At 42.0% G+C, this 23,166-nt stretch overlaps 2 protein-coding genes across 5 annotated transcripts in view; one reads left to right on the forward strand and one right to left on the reverse strand.

The window, feature by feature from the left end:
• Window positions 1-159: 159 nt before the first annotated feature.
• On the reverse strand, window positions 160-22,575 carry TXLNG (taxilin gamma). Of its 3 annotated transcripts, none has more exons than XM_053387151.1 (10): window positions 22,410-22,575; window positions 17,408-17,552; window positions 16,065-16,156; window positions 14,280-14,450; window positions 11,843-12,037; window positions 8,724-8,843; window positions 7,209-7,283; window positions 5,382-5,474; window positions 4,384-4,479; window positions 160-3,576 (listed from the first exon to the last, which is right to left on the reverse strand). In XM_053387151.1, exons 1-10 carry the CDS (start codon window positions 22,539-22,541, stop codon window positions 3,250-3,252), a joined length of 1,446 nt encoding a protein of 481 aa, XP_053243126.1. In that variant the 5' UTR covers window positions 22,542-22,575; the 3' UTR covers window positions 160-3,249. The 3 variants fall into 3 exon arrangements, with proteins under 3 accessions (XP_053243126.1, XP_053243124.1, XP_053243125.1); XM_053387149.1 differs by having other exon boundaries at window positions 17,237-17,552; XM_053387150.1 differs by lacking the exon at window positions 22,410-22,575 and adding an exon at window positions 18,183-18,307 and having other exon boundaries at window positions 17,237-17,552.
• Window positions 22,576-22,786: 211 nt separating this feature from the next.
• Window positions 22,787-23,166, forward strand: part of CTPS2 (CTP synthase 2) — a 67,172-nt gene continuing 66,792 nt past the window's right edge. Inside the window, exon 1 of one of the 2 annotated variants that reach the window (XM_053387143.1) lies at window positions 22,787-22,904. In XM_053387143.1, the coding sequence (XP_053243118.1) occupies window positions 22,837-22,904 (68 nt within the window). In that variant the 5' untranslated portion in view covers window positions 22,787-22,836. The remainder of the gene's footprint in view (window positions 22,905-23,166) is intronic. The other variant, XM_053387148.1, reaches the window with a different exon arrangement.

The raw sequence follows: 23,166 nt of genomic DNA on the forward strand, positions 1-23,166 counted from the left end.
CTGAATCCTTAGGATAGCTATGGAAGTGCAAAATTGCATGTTTACAGTTCACTTAATAATACGTACAGTGAACACCATACATCTATGGACAATACCTACAGCCAGAAAAGTGACATTTAGTTGAGAACTCTTAAAAAAAATAAGACACATAGCCTAGTATATTAAGCACACATATTTACTTAATTTATACAGAACTGAGTAGATAAAATTTCAGATTCACATTAGTGAAAAATCTCTACAAAATGTTCTTGAAAAGCAAAAACAAGACTGGCTATTTTATTCAGCATTTCTTTTTCATGAAAGCAGGTATGGGTTGTAAAAATAAAGCAGAGTGTTCAGCACAAACTAAATATCTGCATCACTTTTCACAGTTATTTCCATCTACAGTCTGAAGAGGTAGATTTTCTGCAACACCTGAGAACTGAACGGTAACATAACCAGGTGTAATAGAGAGAGGAGAACGGATTGGAAAGATACAGCCCCCAAGCATGTATGCAAATACACTTAAGAATTACAAATGAAAAAGAGTGTTGGCTTTGAGGGCCCTGTGTGAGAATAGTTTAAGATTCTAGGGCTTAATCGGCAGATTAACTGTGCATTTGAACCACCGGTTATGCAATAGGAAAAACAGTGCACTCCCCCCCCCCAACACTGTACGCATCATTGCAAAAGGTATAAAGAGATGGACGGTACAAGCAACAGCCTTAAATTTAGCACATGATTACTGGAATTTGCACATTGAAGCAGCTGCCAGTGGTAAGCATGGGTTGTACAGGTGGAAGTACACTGGAAAAAAGAGCTGGAGAACAGCAGTGCAATTCCAGATCAGACAAGGACTGCGCTTATCCCATGCTGGCCCTCTCACTGGTCAATGTATGGAATGTCTTAAGATTTCAGGAAACAAAATTTAGTTCTACACTTAGAAAAGACAGGAACCAGAAAGAATAGTCAATTCAATTCAATTACTTTTAAGTATTAGTGGCCACAATCCTTAGGGTGTTTTTAGCTATAACGTGGAAGCAATTTTTAATGTCTACTCAAAGTCTACTCTTCTCTAAAGAGAGCAAACGTTACACCAATCCTGGCTACAGGCAAGGCAACCACATACATTGGGTTGGTGGGGTGGGATGGTTCAGATACACTGCAGTTTGATCCTTCAAAATCGCATTCGGTTTCAAATTACTTACTATGATGTCTTTGCTTACACATATATGCTTTAAAGTATTGGACAAGGTTTTTTGTTTTGTTTTTTAAAGGAAACATCAGGAAATTTCCCTCCGGAATCAATTACAATCCAATGGTTATGACTGACAAAGCTCATTCTACCCTTCCTCACTATAAAACCTCCCACCAGCTTTGCTTTCTTTTACTGTACTTGAAATGCATACCAAAAAAGAAAAGAAAAAAACTGCAAATGCACCTTATAAGGAATATTAACTGGCCAGTTTCCAAATTAGGTCACTGCAGATGCCAATTTGATTTTGCTCAATGGTATTAGGTAACATTCAGTAGGTGTGATCCAACCTTTATTTCCTTTCAAGACATCTATTTCCATTCTGTACATTTCATCAGGAAAAGGGTAGCACATAGCAACATAGCCTGAACATTCAAGTAATCTGCAACTCAGAGAGAATGGGTAGGCAAGGAGAGAACCTGCCAACAATTATGTGCTTGAGTCAGAAATCTCTTAAAAATGAAAACCAAATTAAATACCAGAAATAGGAGTATTTGTATTTTTTCAAAACAAGCAGCAACTAGAAAGCTACTAACTGCAAGGCAGAGTTAAACAGCAGCTTCTGACCTAGTAGCACTCTGCCTAACATTAACAAAGAAAACACTATTGGTCCCTGTCTTTTAAATAAATAAAAGAAACACAAGTCCAAATTATGGGGGTATCTGGGCTTTTCCAGGTCAATCTACATTCACAACACTAACCACAAACGCAACAGAAATAAAGTGGAGCCTCGCTTGCTGTATATTAGTTAACTGATGTGCCAAATTTACCAGGTAACCTATAGATACCAGAAGGCACTTTTGCTTACAGGTATGTTTTATCTAGTCATACATTTTTATTTTACAAAAAGCAATAGTTGAGAAAACAGATCAGAGTATTCCCCCTCCATCCCTAGACGACAAACTGTATTATCTATACTCTGACCTATCCTTGTTAAATAGGCAAGTAAGTTTTCATGGGAACATGTTTCCAGTCAAATATGTGCATTATGGTCTGCTGTACTGTCTATTAAAGGGACCAAGAGGTGGAGTGTTATTGGTCATTACACCCATTTTCAGTGATGAACACCTTTGTAGCTGTTCATTATTTCATGGTAATTAGGCACCAAACCTAGTGAAGAAATAATGGCAGAAAAAAGTACTTTTGCCTAGCACCCACAAACCAAAAACCCATTGCATTTTGTTTTTATCAGACAAGCCGCAACTACACACATGCATTTGTAGGCAGTAGGTTTTAACTATTAAGGTTTTATCTCCAGGATGATGCAAAACTGTGCTCAAAATGCATCTGAGTCTTGGTCGGTGGTTAATTGGACAAACTTTTAAGCGCCCGTTTTCTTCCCTTGTTTCTTCACTTTTAACAGGTCAGGCAACAGTCACTCCGTCTATGAATTGACTGTGCAGGACAATCCTGAGAAATATGTGAGTTGTACACCCTGTTTTCCAGTTGCAAAATTATATAGATTTCAAAGCTGTAGGCAAGACTGCAGCTACACTAAACCCTGTACGAGTTTTTAGTTTTGTTCATATATGAATCCAGTAATGAGCTTCCACTGGCCATCACATCTCCAATTATAGTTCACTGTAGTATTTGGTCATTACAATTCAATACTAAGCCTTAATTCACTTAATAGAAGCAACGATTCCCTCCCCCTCCCCCAAACCCGAGTCTGCGACACTCTGGCCACAGTTGTTCCCCTGACATGATGTTAAATCTGTACACGAGTCTTAGATGACATGGTGATGTGTGCTATGGGGTCAGAAGGAAGGAATCTGCATGCATCCTTTATGAGTTCTGTTTTAAAAAAACGAGGCAGATGTGCAACACAGTTGTGGAAAATTTATAGATAAGCTATTCAATAGCCGCTATGCAGCTTCCTGTACCAGGCAAGTTCTGTTCTAAGAAAATACAGATATGGTAGAAAAAGTAAGAAAATTTTCACCACAAAACTAAGAGTTACCACCACCAGTTAAAGTTATACACAAAATATATCTCTCAATACAGTGTTTACACTTTTAGTCAACAAAATCTGCAGTAGGAATGGAAGCCAGGCAAACAGTTTTTTCAGAGCCTTCATTTGCCACCGATGATTCAGGATCTGGCTGAATTCCTTCTTGCGCTCCATTGGTAGAACTCCCCAGTTCCTCGTGCGAATTGAGTGTGCATGACTGCAACACATGCACAGCTAGATCAACATCTGTTTCTCTTAAAGAAACCTGTTCCTTAAGAACTTCCACCTTCTCATTCAGCTCATTCCTTTCTGTTTGAAGAGCCCTGCACAGCTTTTCCAAACGCTCCAGTTTTATTTGGAAGCCTTTGTATTCTTTGTCCTTCACTGTTTTCTGCAGAAAACAAGCAAGAGATTGCACATGATGACATTTGTGTGACCTGTTTCTGATTATTCCTCTTGTTGCTGCGGATCCTGTAATATTATTTGCTCTTTTTATTTTAGGATTGCATGTTTGGTTGGTTTTCATTTATATATTGTTGTACCCTGCATTACAATGAAGAGCATGCTAGAAATACTTGAAATGTTCAGAAACAAGATAATAAATTATATGTTTAGAAGCATTAAGCAGGGCCCTCCCTTGTTTAACCAGAAGATGCTAATAAAAGTGATTTGTATAAAAATAACTGGTAACTATTTCACAAGAGAAAAAGAAAGACAACAGGCAGTACAGAACAAAGAGCTTCTGCTAGTGCAAGGACTTTTGGCTGTGAATCAGAACTTCGCCTCCCGCTGTGCACCCCCTAAATCTGTTCTGGGGTCCCACCAACCCTTTGGAGCAGATTTGGGAAGGGTGCAGGGGGTACATAGGGAAGGCAAGTTAAACTGCACTAGTGAAATCACTTAGCAGCATACACTGCCCAATGTATTTAGAATATGATTGAAGACATCTATTCAAAATAAATTTGTTCACCAAGACAGCCAAGTTATTTGTATGGATCATGACATCAACAAGCTTATCCACAAACATAATAAAATCTAAAGCCTTTCTCAGCTGCTTTTGTACAGTCTGCTTTCCAATGACGGGTTGGAGACCTGGTAGTTTTGATTCAACTTCACATTCTGCAAAGCTATACAAAACAGGCTACCTGCATAATATATAAGGCACATTGGATTTTTAATCATGAAACCTAATACTCACTTCTTCAGCCATTTGCAAGAGAGCTTTGTTGTTGTTTTCCCATTTTGTGCGCCAAACTATTATTTCTTTTTCCAGTTTTTTTATCTTCTTGGTCATCTGAAACGTTAAAGTTATTGATTTCTTTTAAGCAAAAACATTTCACTACTTAAAACCAGGATGACTAATCTTTTGGTGATCACTAACTCCCATGAGCCTCAGCCAGCTGGTGTCTGAGGCCTAAGATTAGCCAATCCTACCTTTTAACTCTCAATGCCTCTTTATTCTTAAGTTACTCAAGCTCACTGTTTAAAATGAGATGTTAAACTGACATTACGGGAGGAATTCAACACAGTGCTAAGGTGAATTTTCCATCAGTAGGAGGATTTTCCCTTGTGCAATGGAACCTTCTCCCCTCTCCTCCCCCAGTACTCCCTAAATGTTTCATTTAAAGGTTTTTGTTTTTGTTTTAAGTGCACTATACTATCTCCCACAAGAAAAGCATACCAAGATCACTCAGTTATTGGCATTTTAGTAATTAAAATCATTAATAACTTTAATGGTGATGATTTCAATAATTAAGATGTGCACAGGCTGGCTAGGTCCTTCACAGTGCAATTCTCTTCCTCTTTTCTCAGAAATTAAGTTTCACTGAATTCAATGGGACTTACTCATGGGTGAATGTATATAGGATTCGGCCACTGGGAGTGGGAGGGCGGACCGTAGCAAGAGTCTATGGCAGGTGGAACCAACTCATTCTAGTTTTGTGTCTATCCACCTGCCTCCTGCATTCCACGAGGGCAAAACCGAGGCTAAGGTGGGGGATTCTGACAGGAAATGCCAACCCTGGAGGCAGGCCGGTAGCTGGGAGCTGGATAAGGGGAGAGTCAGGTTGGTGGGGCACTGTCCCATTCACCCTAATGGACCAGCCTCCACTGAAAAGGCTGTAGTCTTACTACGATCTCCCCACTGTAAATGAATGAATGAGGCAGATCAGAAAACAATACATGTAAACAAAGTACCTTTTCCATCTCTTGCCTGAATGTTGTGAAAAGTTCGTTGCTCTTTGCCATTGTTGTCTGGAATTCTTCAAATTTATCCATGTAGAGAGAAAGCTGAAGGAGACAATGCTTAAGTCCTCTATACATGTGCAATATTTAGAGTTACACATAAAATGCAGTAGCTACACAAGGGAAATTCCACTATTTGGTAAACAGTGAAATACGTGATTTCAAAAGACTGAACTTCACTTATGTGACAATTACCTAAGGATGAGGTGGCTTTCAAAGCAGAACAGCATGCTAAAGGAGTTAAAAATAATGAGAATAAAGGATTCTTTGTTTTGCTGGGTTGTAGTCAACTAAGTCCTACTCATGAGTAGTCCCACTGAAGTGAACTGCTTTGAGCCCATTTCCCCCTCTGAAGAACTTTTATCTAAGCTCTATTCACTCAAGTTTTAAACTCAACCACCACCTATGCACATGCCCTAGGAAAAATCTTGCAAACTAACCATTCGTTCTCCCACTCCTCTCTTAGAACCAACAGATTAAGGATGCAATGCTACACACAGGTACCTGGGAGAAAGTTGCACTGAACTTAATGGTGCTTTCTCCTGAGTAGACGTGTGTAGGATTGCACTGTAGGATACCTAACCCATATTAAAAGAATACAAATTCTTTTATTTGCATAGTATGCAATAATGACGCAAAACTTGAGGTGGAAGGGAAGGTACTACAGGAATAACAAGTTCGTGAGTGGTTGAGCTGTCAAGGGTGAACATATCTCATCAGTCCTCCACAAAATGTGAAATGTAAATCCATTACAAACCTTTCAGGACACCACACAAGACATGTTTTTGCCAAAATCATTCTAGAAACTAAATTCCCAATCGAACTGCTTATTTGTGCCACTACTGACCAAGATCTCTTTTACTTTAAGCTGCAGAATAAGGCATAGAACAAAAAAGCCAAGCCACTGGGTGCACAAAAATGGTTTTAATATTGTTAAGTCATTGCCAATATTATAGGTTAGTATGCAATTTGTTTCAGCACTGAGTTTCTCAGGGGTACTTTCCCATGCACTATTAGTAAGCATTGGAAAAACGAAGTAAATCCAGCAGCATTTAGATTTAGGCAGGGCACTACCAAACCAAGAACCAAGGCATTAGAACTTTTTGCCACAAGGTAGAACTTTTCCACGTGGCATCATGCAGTGGAGGTTCATATTAAAATCTATTCTTGTTAGTGGGATCATCATACACTAGGAAAGTCTGATTTTTGAGACTTACCTAGCATGACATAAGAGCAGCCACTTAAAGTGATAAACCCACTCACAAGAATGGTTTCACAAGTACCTGCATTATGGCCCAAAAACAGCCACCTTGGGGAAAAATAATAGTCCTGTGAATTTGCCAGAGACCAGCCAAAACGTACCCAGCACCATCAGAACAAGAAATGAGTTAATATACTGTTTTATAACAATAACAATAATAATGGGCTCAAGCTAGTGCAAGGATTTCCCCTTGTGCAATAGAACTACTCCCTCTCCTCTCATGTGCCCCTCCCCAAATCTAGCCAGAAAAGTTGAGGGGAACACCAGAACAGATTTAGGGGGCTAGGTGAGCAGGAAGCTACTCATTATCTCAAGAGTTCACCAATCTTCCAAGGGGGGTGGAATTTCCCAACTGTTTTATCTTCCCTTTCCCAGGGGCTTCTTGTGGGTTTCCAACTTGTTTCACTGATTTGCTAGTTTCTGAAAATGTTTTAGAAATTCTAAGAGAACAAATAATTTTCTCAACCAAGTTTGTAACTAAGTGATCCTTAATGCAGCAAATGTTTAAATTAGTTTACCTGCTGTTTTAATTGAGCTTCTTGCTGTTTCATCTGTTCACACTTGTGTCTAGACTCAGTAGCCTCTTTTAGCAGCTGAAGAGGAAGAAAAATTGTATTGTCTCTACATTACCTTTAAACCAAAGAAAGCACATCATCTACATTTTGCTAAGCCTTTATTCTTCCTATTTTATGTAAGAGATTTTAAACAAAGTTATTTATTGGCAGAAGATGAAGAAACTTACCTGCCTGCATTCAAATTTAGAGCCATTTTTTCAAAGTCAATTAGAACAAATGTCTTTGTTTTTTTAAGGTCAATTAAAGTGGTGATACATGAAAAACTAAAGAGAGACAAATTTACAAATAAATTCAAAAATATGAACATATTTAGCCAGTCTTACTGTATTTGGTTTTGTTTAGCAGTTCCTATTAACACTAGTGGAGATTTCCACTCCTATATAGGATATAGTATCACTGGTTACTATATCCTAACTACTGGAGATTCTACAACACTACTGTAGATTTTTCTCTGCAAAGGCAAAGGTTTTGTTTTGGATGAACATCACTGGAAAGATGTTCTGAGTTTAAGTGCACTGAAGAATTTAATGCACCATGGATCACGCAATGTGATGATCTGGTTTTCCGAAACATACTTTAATTGTTCACTAAAAATACACAGCTTTTGTTGAGTAACTACAGAATATCTGTTCAAAATATTTTGAATTTATAGAATTATAAATATGTTAATCTAAAGATTTTCTTGTAGCAGGTTTTTTTTAATGCTCTCATAAAACTGCTAGACATCCCAGCCATCAAAAATCAACACATCTGTATTTCTTCCGAGCAGAAGAAAAAATAATGGCATGTAGAAATGCATTACAGTGGTACCAGCAAGAAACAAAGCTGCATATATATGTACACCTGAAAGAGCATCTCCACCTCCATCGTTCAGCCCGGAGAGATCCAGCACCGAGGGCCTTCTGGCAGTTCCCACACTGCAATAAGTGAAGCTACAGGGAACTAGGCAGAGGGCCTTCTCGGTAGTGGTGCCCACCCTGTGGAATGCCCTCCCATCAGATGTTAAGGAGATGAGTAATTATATAACATTTAGGAAACATCTGAAGGCAGCCCTGCATAGGGAAGCCTTTTAAGGTTTAAGGTCTTACTGTGTTTTTATATGTGCTGGAGGCTGCCCAGAGTGGCTGGGGCAACCCAGTCAGATGGGTGGGCTACAAATACATGCATACATAATTTTTATTATTTATATATTATACATTTTACTGCTACAAATTTACTCCATGCCAGTGAACTGTGCAGAAGTTGCCAAACTGCCCATTCTAGAGGACTTATGACCTATACAGATTACTGATAAGTTTGCTAACATACAGTAAGCACGAGACAGAACATTCAAATGGAGCAGTTTACCATTTGTTCTAGTTATAGGTTCAGGCCTAAAACGCATTACTGTACCAAGTTACTACCAGAGGGAAAATTCAGGCATATCCAAATACTTTTCTTGCAATCAGAAATACTTACAAACTCCCTCTCTCTCTGATGCTTCTCTTCTGCTTCTTTTATTAGCTGAGTTGTCTGCTGAAGCTTGGCATCCACCAGCTGCTGTTGCAGTTCTTTATGCTTGAAGACTTTGTCCATGTGCTAGAAGAAAGCATGAATGTTGGTACCATCAATAGTAAACCTTATCAAAAGATTCAAAACTGAATTTTCATTTCAGACTTTTTTTATTTTTAACTTTAAAGTTACCCTCATGTTCATCAAGGCTCTTACCTGGTTTAACTAACTGGCCACCACCACATACGGAAAGCCATGCTTAACCTGGAAAACACCTGCTAGCAGTTTCGACACCATCATAAAACCCTTGAAATCGAAGTGACGACCACAAACGTACAACTGACAAAACACATGCAGGCTGTAATCCTATGCACACTTAGTAACCCCGCTTAACAGAGTAGGCTTACTTCTGAGTAAACATGCACAGGATTACACCATTAAGCAACAGGTGCTGCACATACACCCCACAAACATAAATTCTGATTCTAACACAGAATATAGTAATCTGTGGCACTTCAAAAACAAGTAAGCAGAAGCAAGCTTGAGGAAATGTTTAACAGCTTGACTTATAGTAGAGGCTTTTTTATTTTATTAAGGAGCAGGATCAAAGACTGAGAAGTACAGCCATCGAGATGAAACGTAGATAACCAGAAGCTGATTTCAAACAGTATTGTTTAGCAGCATTAACTCTGTAAGACACACTATACAGTGGATTATTCAATACTAAATAGAACAAGCAGTAACTGAAGTTTGGAGAGGGTGGTAAAGAAAATAAAAATTGTTATTATTATGATGATGCCATTCAGAGTTTCTATTTAGTTAACTGGTGCAATTTAAACACTGTGAAATTTCAATAAGAGAGTCTTATGGATCCCTGAAGGAATGCAACAGCATTTTAAAAATGTAAAATGGAGAACATCTGTATGTGTTCACTCTTAAGGTAATTCTTGGACTGGTACTTTCTCTCAACCCAATTTACCATGTGTACCACCCCCTTGCTTCCAGGAGGAAAGGCAGGACAACAAGACAGGGTTTGATGTAGAGCTGCACCGAGCAAAACATGGGACAATACTATGGAAGAAAGCAACATTTGTGAATTCTTCCTTCCCCTGAGACCTGCTGAAAATCTGACTGGAGGGCAGGGTAATGGACCCTCCATCACAGAGTTAAGAGATGACATGGGGTGCTGCGGGTGGAGTCAGTGAAAATAATGGCCCTCCTTGTTCCTTCAGCAGAGCTTCCACTGGAGCTCTGCCCTCTCTGTAAATTGAAGGAACTACCGTATTTTTCGCTCTATAACACGCACCAGACCATAACACGCACATAGTTTTTAGAGGAGGAAAACAAGAAAAAAAAATTCTGAATGAAACAGTGGATGTATCATTTTTGTGCTTCATGCTGCGGCCACAGACATGTGATTTGACGGTGAGTTTGGGGTAGCCCAATGCAAAGATCCTGAGGATCCATGTGGATCCATGCTTTGTAACCACGTTTTTGCACCATTGCAGCCCCAGGCAACAGTGGGTGCGTGATTTTTTTGGTGCAGGCTGTAGCCATGGACATGCTATGTGATCTGATGGTGAATTTGGGGTGACCCAATGCAAAGATCCTGAGGATCCATGTGGATCCATGCTTTGTAACCACGTTTTTGCACCATTGCAGCCCCAGGCAACAGTGGGTGCGTGATTTTTTTGGTGCAGGCTGTAGCCATGGACATGCTATGTGATCTGATGGTGAATTTGGGGTGACCCAATGCAAAGATCCTGAGGATCCATGTGGATCCATGCTTTGTAACCACGTTTTTGTACCATTGCAGCCCCAGGCAACAGTGGGTGCGTGATTTTTTTGGTGCAGGCTGTAGCCATGGACATGCTATGTGATCTGATGGTGAATTTGGGGTGACCCATTGCAAAGATCCTGAGGATCCATGTGGATCCGTGCTTTGTAACCATGTTTTTGCACCATTGCAGCCCTGTTTTTGCATCAGATCATTGCTATGTGATCTGATGGTGAATTTGGGGTGACTCAATGCAAAGATCCTGAGGATCCATGTGGATCCGTGATTGGAACCACGTTTTAAGTAGGGAGGGAAGGAAAAACATAGAAGCGACAAGGAGAGGGGTGTGCAGAGAAGCAGCTGGCTAAGAATGCAGGAGAGGGGTTTTACCGGAGGGAGGAAAGGCAGGCAAAAGTCGTCGTCCCCCCCCACAAGCCAGCCAGCTCTCTCTCTTTCTCTCCCCCCCACCCAACCTGCATGTTGCCTTTGAGTCCCAGACGCACGGAGAGGAATTAGACGCTCTGCTTGCCTGGAGGGGAGGGGTTTTCTCTGCTCTTTGTTCCGTTTGAGCAAACACAGTAAGGAAACAGAAGCGGGTGGGCAGTAAGACCCTGAGGCAGAATGCAGGAAAGCAGCAGCTTTCCTCCCTTCTCCGGACGATTTGATATTTGCCTGATTTTTGCCTTCACTCGCGTTTGTCAGCTCCAGAGACCACACATTCGCTCAATAACACGCACAGACATTTCCCCTTACTTTTTAGGAGAAAAAATCTGCGTGTAATAGAGGGAAAAATACGGTATTCCATTCGTTGAAAGGCAACTCTGGATGCAACCCAGAGTGTCTGAAAGAGCCAGAACCTGTGGCCTTCCAGATATTGCTGGACTGCAACTCTCATCAGCCCCAGTCAGCATGACCAATGGACAGGGATTATAGAGTCAAGAGCACAGGTGGAGGACCACAGGTTCCCCACATGGCTATACAGAAACATTGTATAGATCAAACATTTGCTCCTAAGTTAAGGTAAGTAGAATTTGTTTTCCTTTCTGTATTTCTTTATAGTGTGCAAGTACTGCATCTTATGAAATCAAGCTTTAAATGACGTCTCCTTCCTTCTACTTGTAACCTTTGATTATTAATTACTTTGTCAAATGCATTTCCTGCAGTCAGAAGCCACTGCATCACATTCAAACCTAAGAGTAAATATGTTCATGTGAGATAATTTACCATCAAGCTGTAATATTCCAAAATGAAATGCTACTGAATAACAAAGCAATGTCTAAAACAGCGAAGGACTAATAAATCCACTTACTTCTTCTCGCAGTGTATATTGTTCTACAAGTTTCTTCAACTTCTCTCCTAATTCAATATTTTCCTGGCGAAGCTTTGCATTGTGTATGCCATGCTGTTCCAGCTGCGCCTGAATTTCATTTAGTGTGATCTGGAAGTGGGCAGTAGCTTCTTTACGTCTCTCTTCCTCTTCACGGGCTTGTTGCATGTTCTCTTCCTTTTACCAAGAGAGATTAAAGCAATGTGTTTTTACTAATTATTTTGGACAAGAATAAAAAAAAATCAGGCCAATGTCCTCTTAATGGTTTAGTCCCTTGGAATGGATGCTAGCTTCCACTTCTCTGGAACAATTTGCCTATAAGACACATGAACATGCACTGTTTTGCTCTCCAACCAGTATACAGAAGCTTCTCAGTAGGTTTTGTTGCTGAGGCACAATTATTAAGTTATACCTCTTGAACTGGAGAAGTGGTGGCTATGAGCTTGAATCAGCAAAAGAAAGCAGCTTATAAATAAATTCTTTTCCACGTACCAGCAGCTACTAGCACCAGACAGTTATTGTCACTTCATTTGCAAAATAGGCTGGTTTCTACTGAAGCAAGCAAGTCTATATTTGGGGGGAACAAGGAGCTATCAACTGTTTTCCACAGCAGGGCCTTTGCCATTGTGCTTCCACACCTCTGCCTCATGAGAATCAATAGTCACCACAAGATCTACACCAACACCCAGCATGAGGTCTAACTTGCTGTTCTTGCTCCTGCCTTAAATATGCAGACAAGCTCCTGACTCCATTGAAGTACATTGAAGTACAAGCGCATAGTATGCAAAATAACTCTTTTATCTAGAACAAGGAGGTCAAACTTTGTGACTGACGGGTCTAGTAGGACACCCAAATTTTAAATTCTACTTAACTACAACTATCAACAAAAGTGAGTAGTAGCACATTTCCATGAATTAAGACCTGATCTAACTGAAGAATCAGGTTGTTTTTTCCAGAACAGTTGCATATCACTACAGCTACTTCCCTAAGTGCTAACAATATCATAGCTTCAACTTCAGGATGGAATAAGGGAAGGAGGATACAATTCACACTTGGAGTGATGCTATCTCCACAGGAGCTAGGAAAATAACAGTATTGCCTTGCCCCCCATCTCCTCCCCCACTTGATCAGAGCACAAGACCTTAGGAAACTTCCTTATGCTGAGTCCACTGGCCCATCTAAACCAGTAGCAATGAGTCCTCTGCCAGAGGGGGGTTGAACCTGGGACCTTCTGCATGCAACAATGTGCATTACAACTAGTAATAGCCTTTCCCCAATGTGCAATTTGCTAGGACTCTATGGGATACTGCATCACATAGACTAGACTTTGTAATGCAGCAGGAGGCACCAGCAGATCTCCTTAAATGGGGCTGAGGCTTAGTTACTCAGAGGCTTAGTTACTCAGAGAGCTAATCTCCCCAAAGGATGCTAGAGTGTGTCAGGGAGAGTCAAAAACTGATTTCCAGAGCTGGGAACAGGAAGGGAGGAGTGAACATTCCCCCTCTCTTTGCTCTTGTTAAGTTTTTTGATGGTGTGAGAACAGTCTTTAATGTCCTGAGAATGTTGGGAGGAGGTGAACCCCCACACACAGCTGCCTTCCTTAGTTGTGGAGGATAGTGCTGGGTGCCTTCTTTGATGTTTGACATTGTTTTGAGAAAGTGAAGCATTGGGAGGGGGTGGCTAATGGATGATCTGCACGTAATCAGTCTTGGAAGCCACAGAGGCTATCTATAAAATTGGACAGTTTGGGCAGGTTTTTTTAAAGCTCGTGCATGGAGTGATCGGCTGCAGGGCCGTGCAGACTGAGGCTACCTGGGGGAGTCGCTTTGCCGCTTCTTGAAGGCTTCCAAGTGGCAGATTGAAGTGCTTGCTTGGTGTGTATATATTGCTTGCTGTTTTGGAATAAAATCTTTAAATCTTCTCACTCGTGTATTTTGTATTGCTTCTGAATCTCATTATAAAAGAACCACCTTGCCTTTGGCATGACTATACCCCATACCACCCTTCTGTATTCTGCTTAATCATCTCAAGTGCTCTTACTACTACATCCTTGTCCCACTGTACTTGCAATAATTCATTGCATCCAATATGGGTTTAGAGCTGGACACAAATTGAGAGAAGCCCACCTGCTTTCTAGCCTCTTATCCCTGGGTCCCACTGTAAAATGTATTAACAACCTTGTTTGGAGACACATTTCCAGGGGATAACCAGAAGTCAACTTCTAGAGGATCAAGCATCTTTGCTGTAAAATAGCATCAAGGAATAAACTAAACTGGTGCTCAACAGATCGTGTTTCCATCCACTCCCAATTGTTTTCCATTTTGCTATACTATTGTTTATATATTCCAGCAGCCACCCTACTTTTAGAAAATCATATTGCTCTCAGAATCTGCTTCATGTACTGTCTTATCAAACTGACCTTTAAAGTTTTATTATGGCGTTGAAGCTCACGACAGAGAGATTCCAGTTTGCTGCGTGCTAGAATGGCCTTGCTGTGCTCACTCTGCAAATGGACCTTCTCTTTCACAACCTGTGCTTGTTTCTTCTGCAACATCTTCATTTGCCTTTGAACATTTCGGCTCTCCTCCAACTAAATGAGAAAAAGAAGAAGAGGTTAAAAAAAACCCCAACCTATTCTTTGCCATTACCCTTTAGAACTGAAGTGGTTTTCTGTAGCTACAGTCTCCAATGGATTGCATTAGTTTTTAATCAATCAGATACAGAACCAGAACCTCACAATCACAACTTGTTACAGAATCATAAAATTGTAGAAATTGAAGGGAGCCTGAGGATCATCTAGTCCAACTCCCCGCAATGCAGGAATATGCAACTGTCCCATATGGGGATCAAACCTGCAACCTTGGAGTTATCAGCACCACACACTAACCAACTGAGCTATCCACTTGGATTATCTATGTTTCATTTCACTATAAATGAGCATAATCAAATCCAGGTAAGATTGAGGACTGCTAGGGCCTCTTATCCAGAGTGGAGAGATCTATGTTAAAGAAGAGGGTCAACACCTCCCCGTTATTTTAGTTTGCAATCTTTGCTACCCTTGTAGTATAACTGGAAGCTTGGAGTGTGGTGATGGCCAGGTGTCCTTACCCCCACCAACTCAGCCACCACACAATGCATACACCTATAACCATTATGCCTGTTTACTTTGCAACGAGCTTCAGAACAGGATTCACAGTGCTAGTTTCTTTCAGAATCTTGTGACTTTGGAATCCACAATCCTTTCTTCTTTCCACATTGTCCTTCCATGAATTAAGGCAAATTTCTCAGCAAATCTTTTAGAACTTTTTGTCTGACAAGACAGTAAGTGCACATAGACAACCTCTCATATGTTGACCTTCATCTATAGAATTTTCTACTCAAGATTCGTTACATTTTAAACATTTTCTGAATTGAATACACAGCAGATCTGGGGTGTGTGCAGGGGGAAGGAGAAGAAGGGGAAGACCTGTTGCATAAGTAGAAGTCCAGTCTGCTATCACGCGGACATGCTGGATACAATCCAGGAACTAGGGGCATGATCCCACATAAACAGAAATTGCATACACTCTTTTCTTGAAGAATTATCCATTGTGCATGCGAGAGGGAACAGGCAATCTTGCAGTCAACAATACAGCTGAATGATAGCTGGTGTCTCGACTAAAAACACCTAGCCAAAACACATGTAAAAACCATTTCCTCTGTATTTATACATATTCCAATTACAGCTTGGATGTGGAACCTATGACTGTCCAGTTGCTGCTGCAAAATATTGCTTCTGAGTCACAGGTTTCCCACCCCTGAATTAGAGTCTTTGAATGAAGTAGCAATAGGGGCAACAGAAAGTATAGTTCTGCTTCCTCACCTTTATCAAAACCAAATAATGTCTTAACATGCAACCAGGAGCTTAAAAAGTTCCCGCACTTTTGAGAGGACAGTGCCAAATAACATACATAAAAAAATATTTTTTCCATGATCCCGTTATAATAAGCTTTAACCAGGGTGATATTAAGCAGTATAGAAACGGTGCAAATAACAACATTAAGATGTTTAATTGTTCTTGACATTTGACATTTCAATCTGTTTCTATTGGTTGTAGGAACATTCAAAGGAATGAAACTCCAATGCTAAGACACCTATGCATGTTTACAAAGTTAATTTGCAACCACAGAGAAAGCATGTGACTTTAATTGTAGTACATAATTACCAGATCAGCATATTTCTTGCAGAGTGCAGCCAACTTTTCTTCTGGAGTAGCAAGAGTATTTAAAGCTTGCATCAATAAGAGTACTTCTTTCCCTACAGACCAAGAAGAAAAGTATTTTAGAAGTATTACCAGAACATTTTGTGCTCTGGGTAACATATGTTGATAGTAGAAAATGGAACATTTATAATTATACCTAGAAAATGCAAAGTATTAGGCAATTATCAACAAAAAAAGCAACAAGAACTTTGGTACAATACAAGGCCAGATTACTGAAAAAGGACTTAAGAAGTTTGATACAGTAGGAATACTGGACATTTCTTAGGATCTCTACTTCAAAGACAAAGTGATGAAACAGAGCAAGGCATTCTTCAAAGGACCATAAAAAAAACACAAGAAGAGCCTTGCTGTATCAGGCAAAAGGCATATCTGGACCAGGATCCTATTCTCACATTGCGAACCAGAGGCCTATGGGAAGCCCGCAAGCAGGACTTGCTACAACGGCAATTTCCCCACTTCCGATTCCCAGCATACTACCTCCAACACTGAAGGTAGAACATAGCTTTATTCTCCAGTTATCAGAATGTCTCATCGTTTTCTAAAATTAGATTTGATAAAGCAAAGGGGGGGAAAGCAAAGAACAAGGCAGTAGAAGAACCTTTTGTTGGGTGTCCTAATCCCCTGATCTGCACTGTGAGAGGGAGTTAGGCTTGAGTGGAAGTGTCTCTCTGCCAGGTTCTGCTCGGGGGTGTGTGTGTGTACTCCACTAGCACAGAGGCCTCCACTGTGACTACCAAAAGCACAGGATGTTGAAAAGCTATTGCTGACACAAACTACCATAGGGTTCCAAAACAGGGGATAGATCAGGGACAGGGATGTATCCACCTGATCCTAAGCCAGTCATTTTATTAGAGAAGGGCCTGATCTGAGCATGTCTCCTGCACCAGACTAGAGCTGCCACAACAAAGACTCCCTCTCCCCTCATACACATCTTCTAACTGGCAGGGCTATGGAAGAGGATCCACTGCTTCACACCACCTTAGCCCCTCTTTCAATTGCTTTGCTAAGTATGTTATCAAGAAATGTAAACAAGTGTTCTATTTTTTCAATGCTGGACAACCTAACTTCAAAAGTCAAGGTGCAATTATTTATCCTGGTTCAGCACTGTCGTATACCTAAGGTTTTCTCTTTGCCCTTCTCACTTTCTGGGTCTTGCTGGCCATCAGGTGGGTCAGTGCGAGTCTCTTCTCTTCCAGGGGTCTCCTCTCGCAATTCCTGAGGGCAGAATGCTGCTCCCAACACATTTCTGTTTCTGGGAATAAAATCCTCTGCCTCCTCCAACGCACCTGCATTTTCTGCGCCATCGCAATTTGTATCTGAATGTTGCAACATTGTATTCAGCGCAGAGCACTTGCTGTTCCTCAGCTGCCGGTCCGGGCTGCTCCTTCCAAATTTACAGTTTTGCGGTTCTTCCTCAGTAAGCAGCATATGCTTTGAAAGGGAGAGAAAAGAGCTCAGGTTATCTAGGCAGAAAAGACCCATTTGTATTTCGTCCTGAGATTAACACACGCATTGACAAAACCCCATATACAGTGGTACCTCGGGTTAAGTACTTAATTCGTTCCGGAGGTCTGTTCTTAACCTGAAGCACCACTTTAGCTAATGGGGCCTCCTGCTGCCGCTGTGCCGCCGGAGCACGATTTCTGTTCTCATCCTGAAGCAAAGTTCTTAACCCGAGGTACTATTTCTGGGTTAGCGGAGTCTGTAACCTGAAGCGTTTGTAACCCGAGGTACCACTGTACTATATTACGTGTTATTTGTTTTTTACAAATGACATAGCAGCAGGCTAGGGATGCCAGAGCAAACTCTTCTAGTTAACCGCGCCTCGGTACAATCCCTCGCGGTACAGTCCACTTCTCCTGAAAAGAGCTGAGGATTGTGCGGGGCAGAAAGAGCGCGGCGGGAGATGCTACCCGCCACCCGAGAAGGTCCCTGACAAGCGAGGACCGGGAAGGGATGGCGCCGAGAGACGGGGGTCGACGACTACCGTCGCCTTTTGTCCCGATGCGCGGCTGTTGCTCAGCTGAGCGCGTGAGGAGCGCGCGGCGGGAAGCGGTTTACCTGCTCCGCCACCCGCCTCGTCCACCACCACCGAGGACCCGAGGAACCTGCGAAGCCGGAAGCTCGCTGGCGCAGGGGCTAGAAGGGCGCCAAGGGGAGGAGGAGGGATTTCCGCTCCCTGCTGCTTAAATACCCGGCTATTGCCGGCGCTCCATCGCGTGCGCCCCCGTGGGCGGGGCTTGGGCGCGCACGCGGGAGAAAGGACGTCAAAGCGGCATCTGCGGCGCCGGCTGCTGGCGAGGAAAGCGCAGGCCAAGCGGGGGCTGCTTTGGGGACAATGGAGTTCCATCCCCAAATGGGAGGGCAGCCCAGGTTGTTTTGTTTTTAAAAAAATGTGCACACACCCGCTCTCTCAGTGCCATGGGGAATTTCGAAACAAAAATTAGTTGCACGTTTATTTGAAGTTTATTTAAAAGGAAGCCTGATGCCGGGTTTGTTTTTTGGAAAGAGGCTTTCTTAATAGCTATCGGAATGTCCCGCAGGGGAAATGAATGTAACAACTGTTCAAACCCGACGGCTCAATTACTCTGCAGTTTAAAAACCTATAACAAATCAGCAATATGCAGTTTCAGCATTTGAAAGATTCCATCAGCACACTCGATGGTATGAATTGATTTGCGGGTAAGGAGAGAGATGCATGGGTTAACTGGGCTCCAGCTTTAGGAAATAAGCTACGGATTAGGTTGGGAAAGTTTATGGAATATTGGCCACAATTTTTATTGAAATAGGGTCATGAAGGGAAATTAAAGTAATAAAAATATATGATGCTCTATTTAGAAAAAGCTATTAATTTAGCCTATTGGAATCTTCGGTAAAGACTGGCCAAAAAAAAGGGAAGAATGAAAATAGCATGGGGGGAATGGGATATGATGTTATTTAGAACCTCTCTTTTCCTGACAAACTGTTGCTGCACAGGGAAAAAAAGGACAAGGAATCAACATTTTGTGACAGCAGCAAGATTTCTATATGCAAAATATTGGAGACTTCTGAGCATATCATCTTAAACAGAAAAGGTCATGTGGGAATTTTAATCTATAGTTAAATGACCTAATAAAGGGTCAAAAGAACAAATGGAGTAAGCTTGCTAAAATGTGGTCATTCTTTGATTTTTATACAGTAAAATCAATCTACAGCAAATGCACAATTATTGTTTCAATGTTATATTTATTTTGTTTTACCTAACAATATAGAGTTTGGTTATGGATTATATAGTCATTATTTGTATATTTATCCTGATGTAATTTTGCTTCCAATCCATATTTAAAAGCTATCTAACAAACTACGTATTCATACATCAAGAATAAAGGGCAAACTGTTAAAAAGGTAGGGTCTGAGCCATCGTGTTCCATCTGTATAACAAAATTTCCCCCTTCTTTTCTCTACAGCTGTGGGGGGGTCCTCTCTACAGAAGATTTTGGGTGTGTGCAAGGAGAGGAAGGGGAAGTCTCATTGCATGTCTGGAACTCTGCTTGTTGTAGGGTTAGATACAAAGTCTGTAAGAATTCAGAATTGATAGTTAACAAACCTGCATTTATATTCGGCCACTACATATGCATTGTAACTTGCTCAGCAAGAGGAACTATGGATATGCAGCAATTCAGCTATGAAAAAGTCAGCCCTTTCATTCATCTCATGTTCTCTACAGCAATGTGGATTTTCTGAAAATTTTTGAATATGCCTTGGAAAATTCAGTTTGCATCAGAAAAAAATCTGATGTCGTAGAGAGCGATCTAATTTGCCTTGTTAATTTTACTTGTATTTAATAAGCAATTTTTTAAAAAAAACTATAATATATTATTAAATATATTTGCAACCGAGAACTCAGAGCTAGTTGGTAGTTATGTCTATTTTAGATTAGGAGCAAAAGCAAAATTTATACCATACTGGAGATCGTGACTGTGCTAAGATACAAACTTTGACTATGCTAAATAATACTGGCTCTACAGGCTAGGGGCCTGTGGAAAGATATTCTAGGTAGGAGAATGATATGAAGCATGTGATTTAATGCTAAGACTGCAGCATTGGCATCAAACTGTTACAAACAGTTGCTTTTCAAAGCATGTTTTAAATACTCCCCTACTCAGCAACTGAGCAAACAGTATACAAACAACCCCTGATTTGCGCAGGGCTTGTGTTCTGCATCATCATGCATGTTGGTAGACCGCGCAGAAGCCTGACCTGCTACCTTCTGGGTTTGAAAACAGCACACTTGCTTTGAGGACACACAAAATTGTCATCCCCTGTACTTCTAAACTGCAGTGACATTTACACATATTTTAAAAGCAATTATATTAAACTACAGCTCTTCACGCAAAAGCATGGTCTCTCAAATTATTTATGGTCTGCAGTAATCTATGTTAGATGTTACCAAGATATTCCTGTCCATTATGGAAGTTCCTTATTAATATATTTCACAACAGAACAGCTAGTCCAGAACATACCTGTTGTTGTCTGGTATGAACAGGAAGAATCATCTTTAAAAACTTCACAGAATTCTTATGTGCTTAAGGACACATATTAAATTTTTTGTTTTTGACATTTTAAAGTTTTAAATTTTGCAGCCTGCTCCCTTAGGAATCTACCTTTTGAGACCTTGGATGTCTCTATGTGCCGCTACCTTCTGAACTAAGGTGGGTGGCTACAAGAGACAGAGCCTTTCTTTTGAACTTTTCCAACCTTCCTTGAGTTTTAAGAATCATTTAAAATTTTGCTTTTAACCATTTGGTGAGATTTGAAATGGCTGCTGTTACTAAAGCTCACTGTCTAGTCAGATTTAATATTAATAAATTATTCTTCTGCAGCACAATCTACTTAAAAGTCCTACCGAATTCAATGTGGTTAACTCCCCTCTAACTAGGGCGAGGACTGCAGTCTTGCTTTATTATCTGTTGCTTTTATTATATGTTGTAATCTCCCTGTTCAGTATGCAGGATTAATTCATTTTACATAAGCAGAATACTGGGAGAAGTAAAAGGTGTCTTCCCCTTTCCCATATTTTGCACACTTCACATCTCAGATACGTAGCAAAATATAGCTAAACACCCTTTTTCACATGTTACATTTTACTGGTATTTACCACCCCACATAAGCAAAATTTTCAATAGTACATAATAGATAACCAAGCAAGTACTCAAGTCTTTTTTGTTCACTGTAACAAGTGTCCCGCTGTCCTTGGACAAACTTGATTAGCAACCAGTCTTCTAACGCTAAGATTTGCTTTGGCAAGCAGGGCCATGCCATCAACCCCCCCATCTGCTCTTTTAGGCTCTGGATCAGGAAAGGCTTCCTTGGCTGCCGCACAGAGGACTCCTGAGTGACAGTGTCCAAGCCAGCATATTCCCACTTGCCTTTCATGAAGGACATGTTGTATGGATGGCTTTCTTGCCCACTGCTTGGTGAAGTGCTCAAACCAACACACACATCCCAGCCTGTTTTTCCAACGGGGGAAAATTCACAGGGGCTTTTAGTGTTGCTTTTGGACAAAGCTGTTTCAATGCCTTTGTCCATCCTTATTACCTTTCTATACTGACTTAGGGCCTTCGCAGTTGCTGCTGGGCACCAGCGTGTGAGAGAGAAGCAAAAACCAGGATCCGCATTTTTGGTTTGGCTGAAAGAGGCAGACGGGCAACCAGTGCATGCCCACACATAAACTCGCAAGCTTTCCTTCTGAACAGGTGTTTGTTAGCAACGCCTGGGAAATCCGTATGGCAAACCCATATCGATATGATTTTGTTGTATCTCCCATCCCTCGCTAGAAAGGAGGGCTGGAAAATATTAATATCACCTTGCGCACAAAATCCTATTAAGAGATATCTCTTCCTGCTGCTGCAGTCGTTACGACTTTGTGCGGCTACGCGAGAACGGCCTGCTGCCTGCCTGCCCTTTGGCGGGGAAGCCATAACGCCCCGGGAGAAAGAGAAACGCAAGAACCGGATTAGCTGAGCTGCCGTTTACCAAGCGGCCGCCACGGGCAGCCCAGCTTCGGTTCCTGTACCCCGAAACGTACTTGAAGCCCTCACCTCCCCAAGGGCCTCTGCCCCGAGTCGCCCCACACCCAAGAAGATCAGGCGCGCGCGGCGCTCCTGGGGGCACCGTGCCCCCGTTTCCTCAGGGAGCCCTTCGAGAAGCCCCTTGCCGTTTCCACTGCGCCACGGGGCAGCAGCGGCAGGGGCCGCGTGGAGAGCAGGCGCCCCTCGCCCGGGCAACGGAGAACGGACGGGCTCTTACCTCAGAGCCGCCTCCTGACGCCCGCGCCGCCGCCGCCTCCTGCCCCTCTCGCTGCTCCTGTGCAGGACTCGGTCCGGTCCCCACAGCGCGGCTGCCGTCGACACACGCTAGCTCAGCTCTGCGCGCCGCCATAGTGTGACGGTAATACCCAAACAAGCCGGCCTACGCCGGAAGCGCCTCCCCTCAGCCAATCACCAACCACCCTTTCCCGTGTCATGTGACGCAGAAGAAACGCCCACAGCTTGGGCCCGGGTAAAGAGGCGAGTGAGGGAGCGAGCCAAGAACTCGCTCGAGAAGCGGCCGTGAGAGAATCTTCGGACTACAGCTCCCAGCATGCCCTCTCGCTTTCCCTCCGCCCGCATTGCTTCGCGGGAGTTGTAGTCCAAAGCGCGCTTCCTTCTCTCGTTGGTAGCGGCGGGGTGCGCACATGTCCGCTGCGGGATGCCTTCCACTCCTGAGGCGCTTTCTCAGCAAAGCGCCCCACTCCAGGCTGGGGTGAGTCCACTTCATTTTCAGGAGTTGTTTTTGTAATCCTGGACAGGCATTCCGACGTTTCCTGAAGCTGCTAAACGTGGAATGCTGGCGGGTGAAACCCTGGTCTCTCAAGGGGTGGGACAATTCAGTGTGAACACAGTACCGCGAAACAGCCTCATTAGCCCTGCTTTATCCAGGAAGAAATGTACTTCGCATTAAAGGAGCAGCAGCAGCAAAGAGGAGGCCTGGAGGCTTATTTTTAAGATCACGGTTTCACTTCCAC

The sequence above is a fragment of the Podarcis raffonei genome, chromosome 4 (genome assembly GCF_027172205.1).
Source record: "Podarcis raffonei isolate rPodRaf1 chromosome 4, rPodRaf1.pri, whole genome shotgun sequence".
NCBI lineage: Eukaryota > Metazoa > Chordata > Lepidosauria > Squamata > Lacertidae > Podarcis > Podarcis raffonei.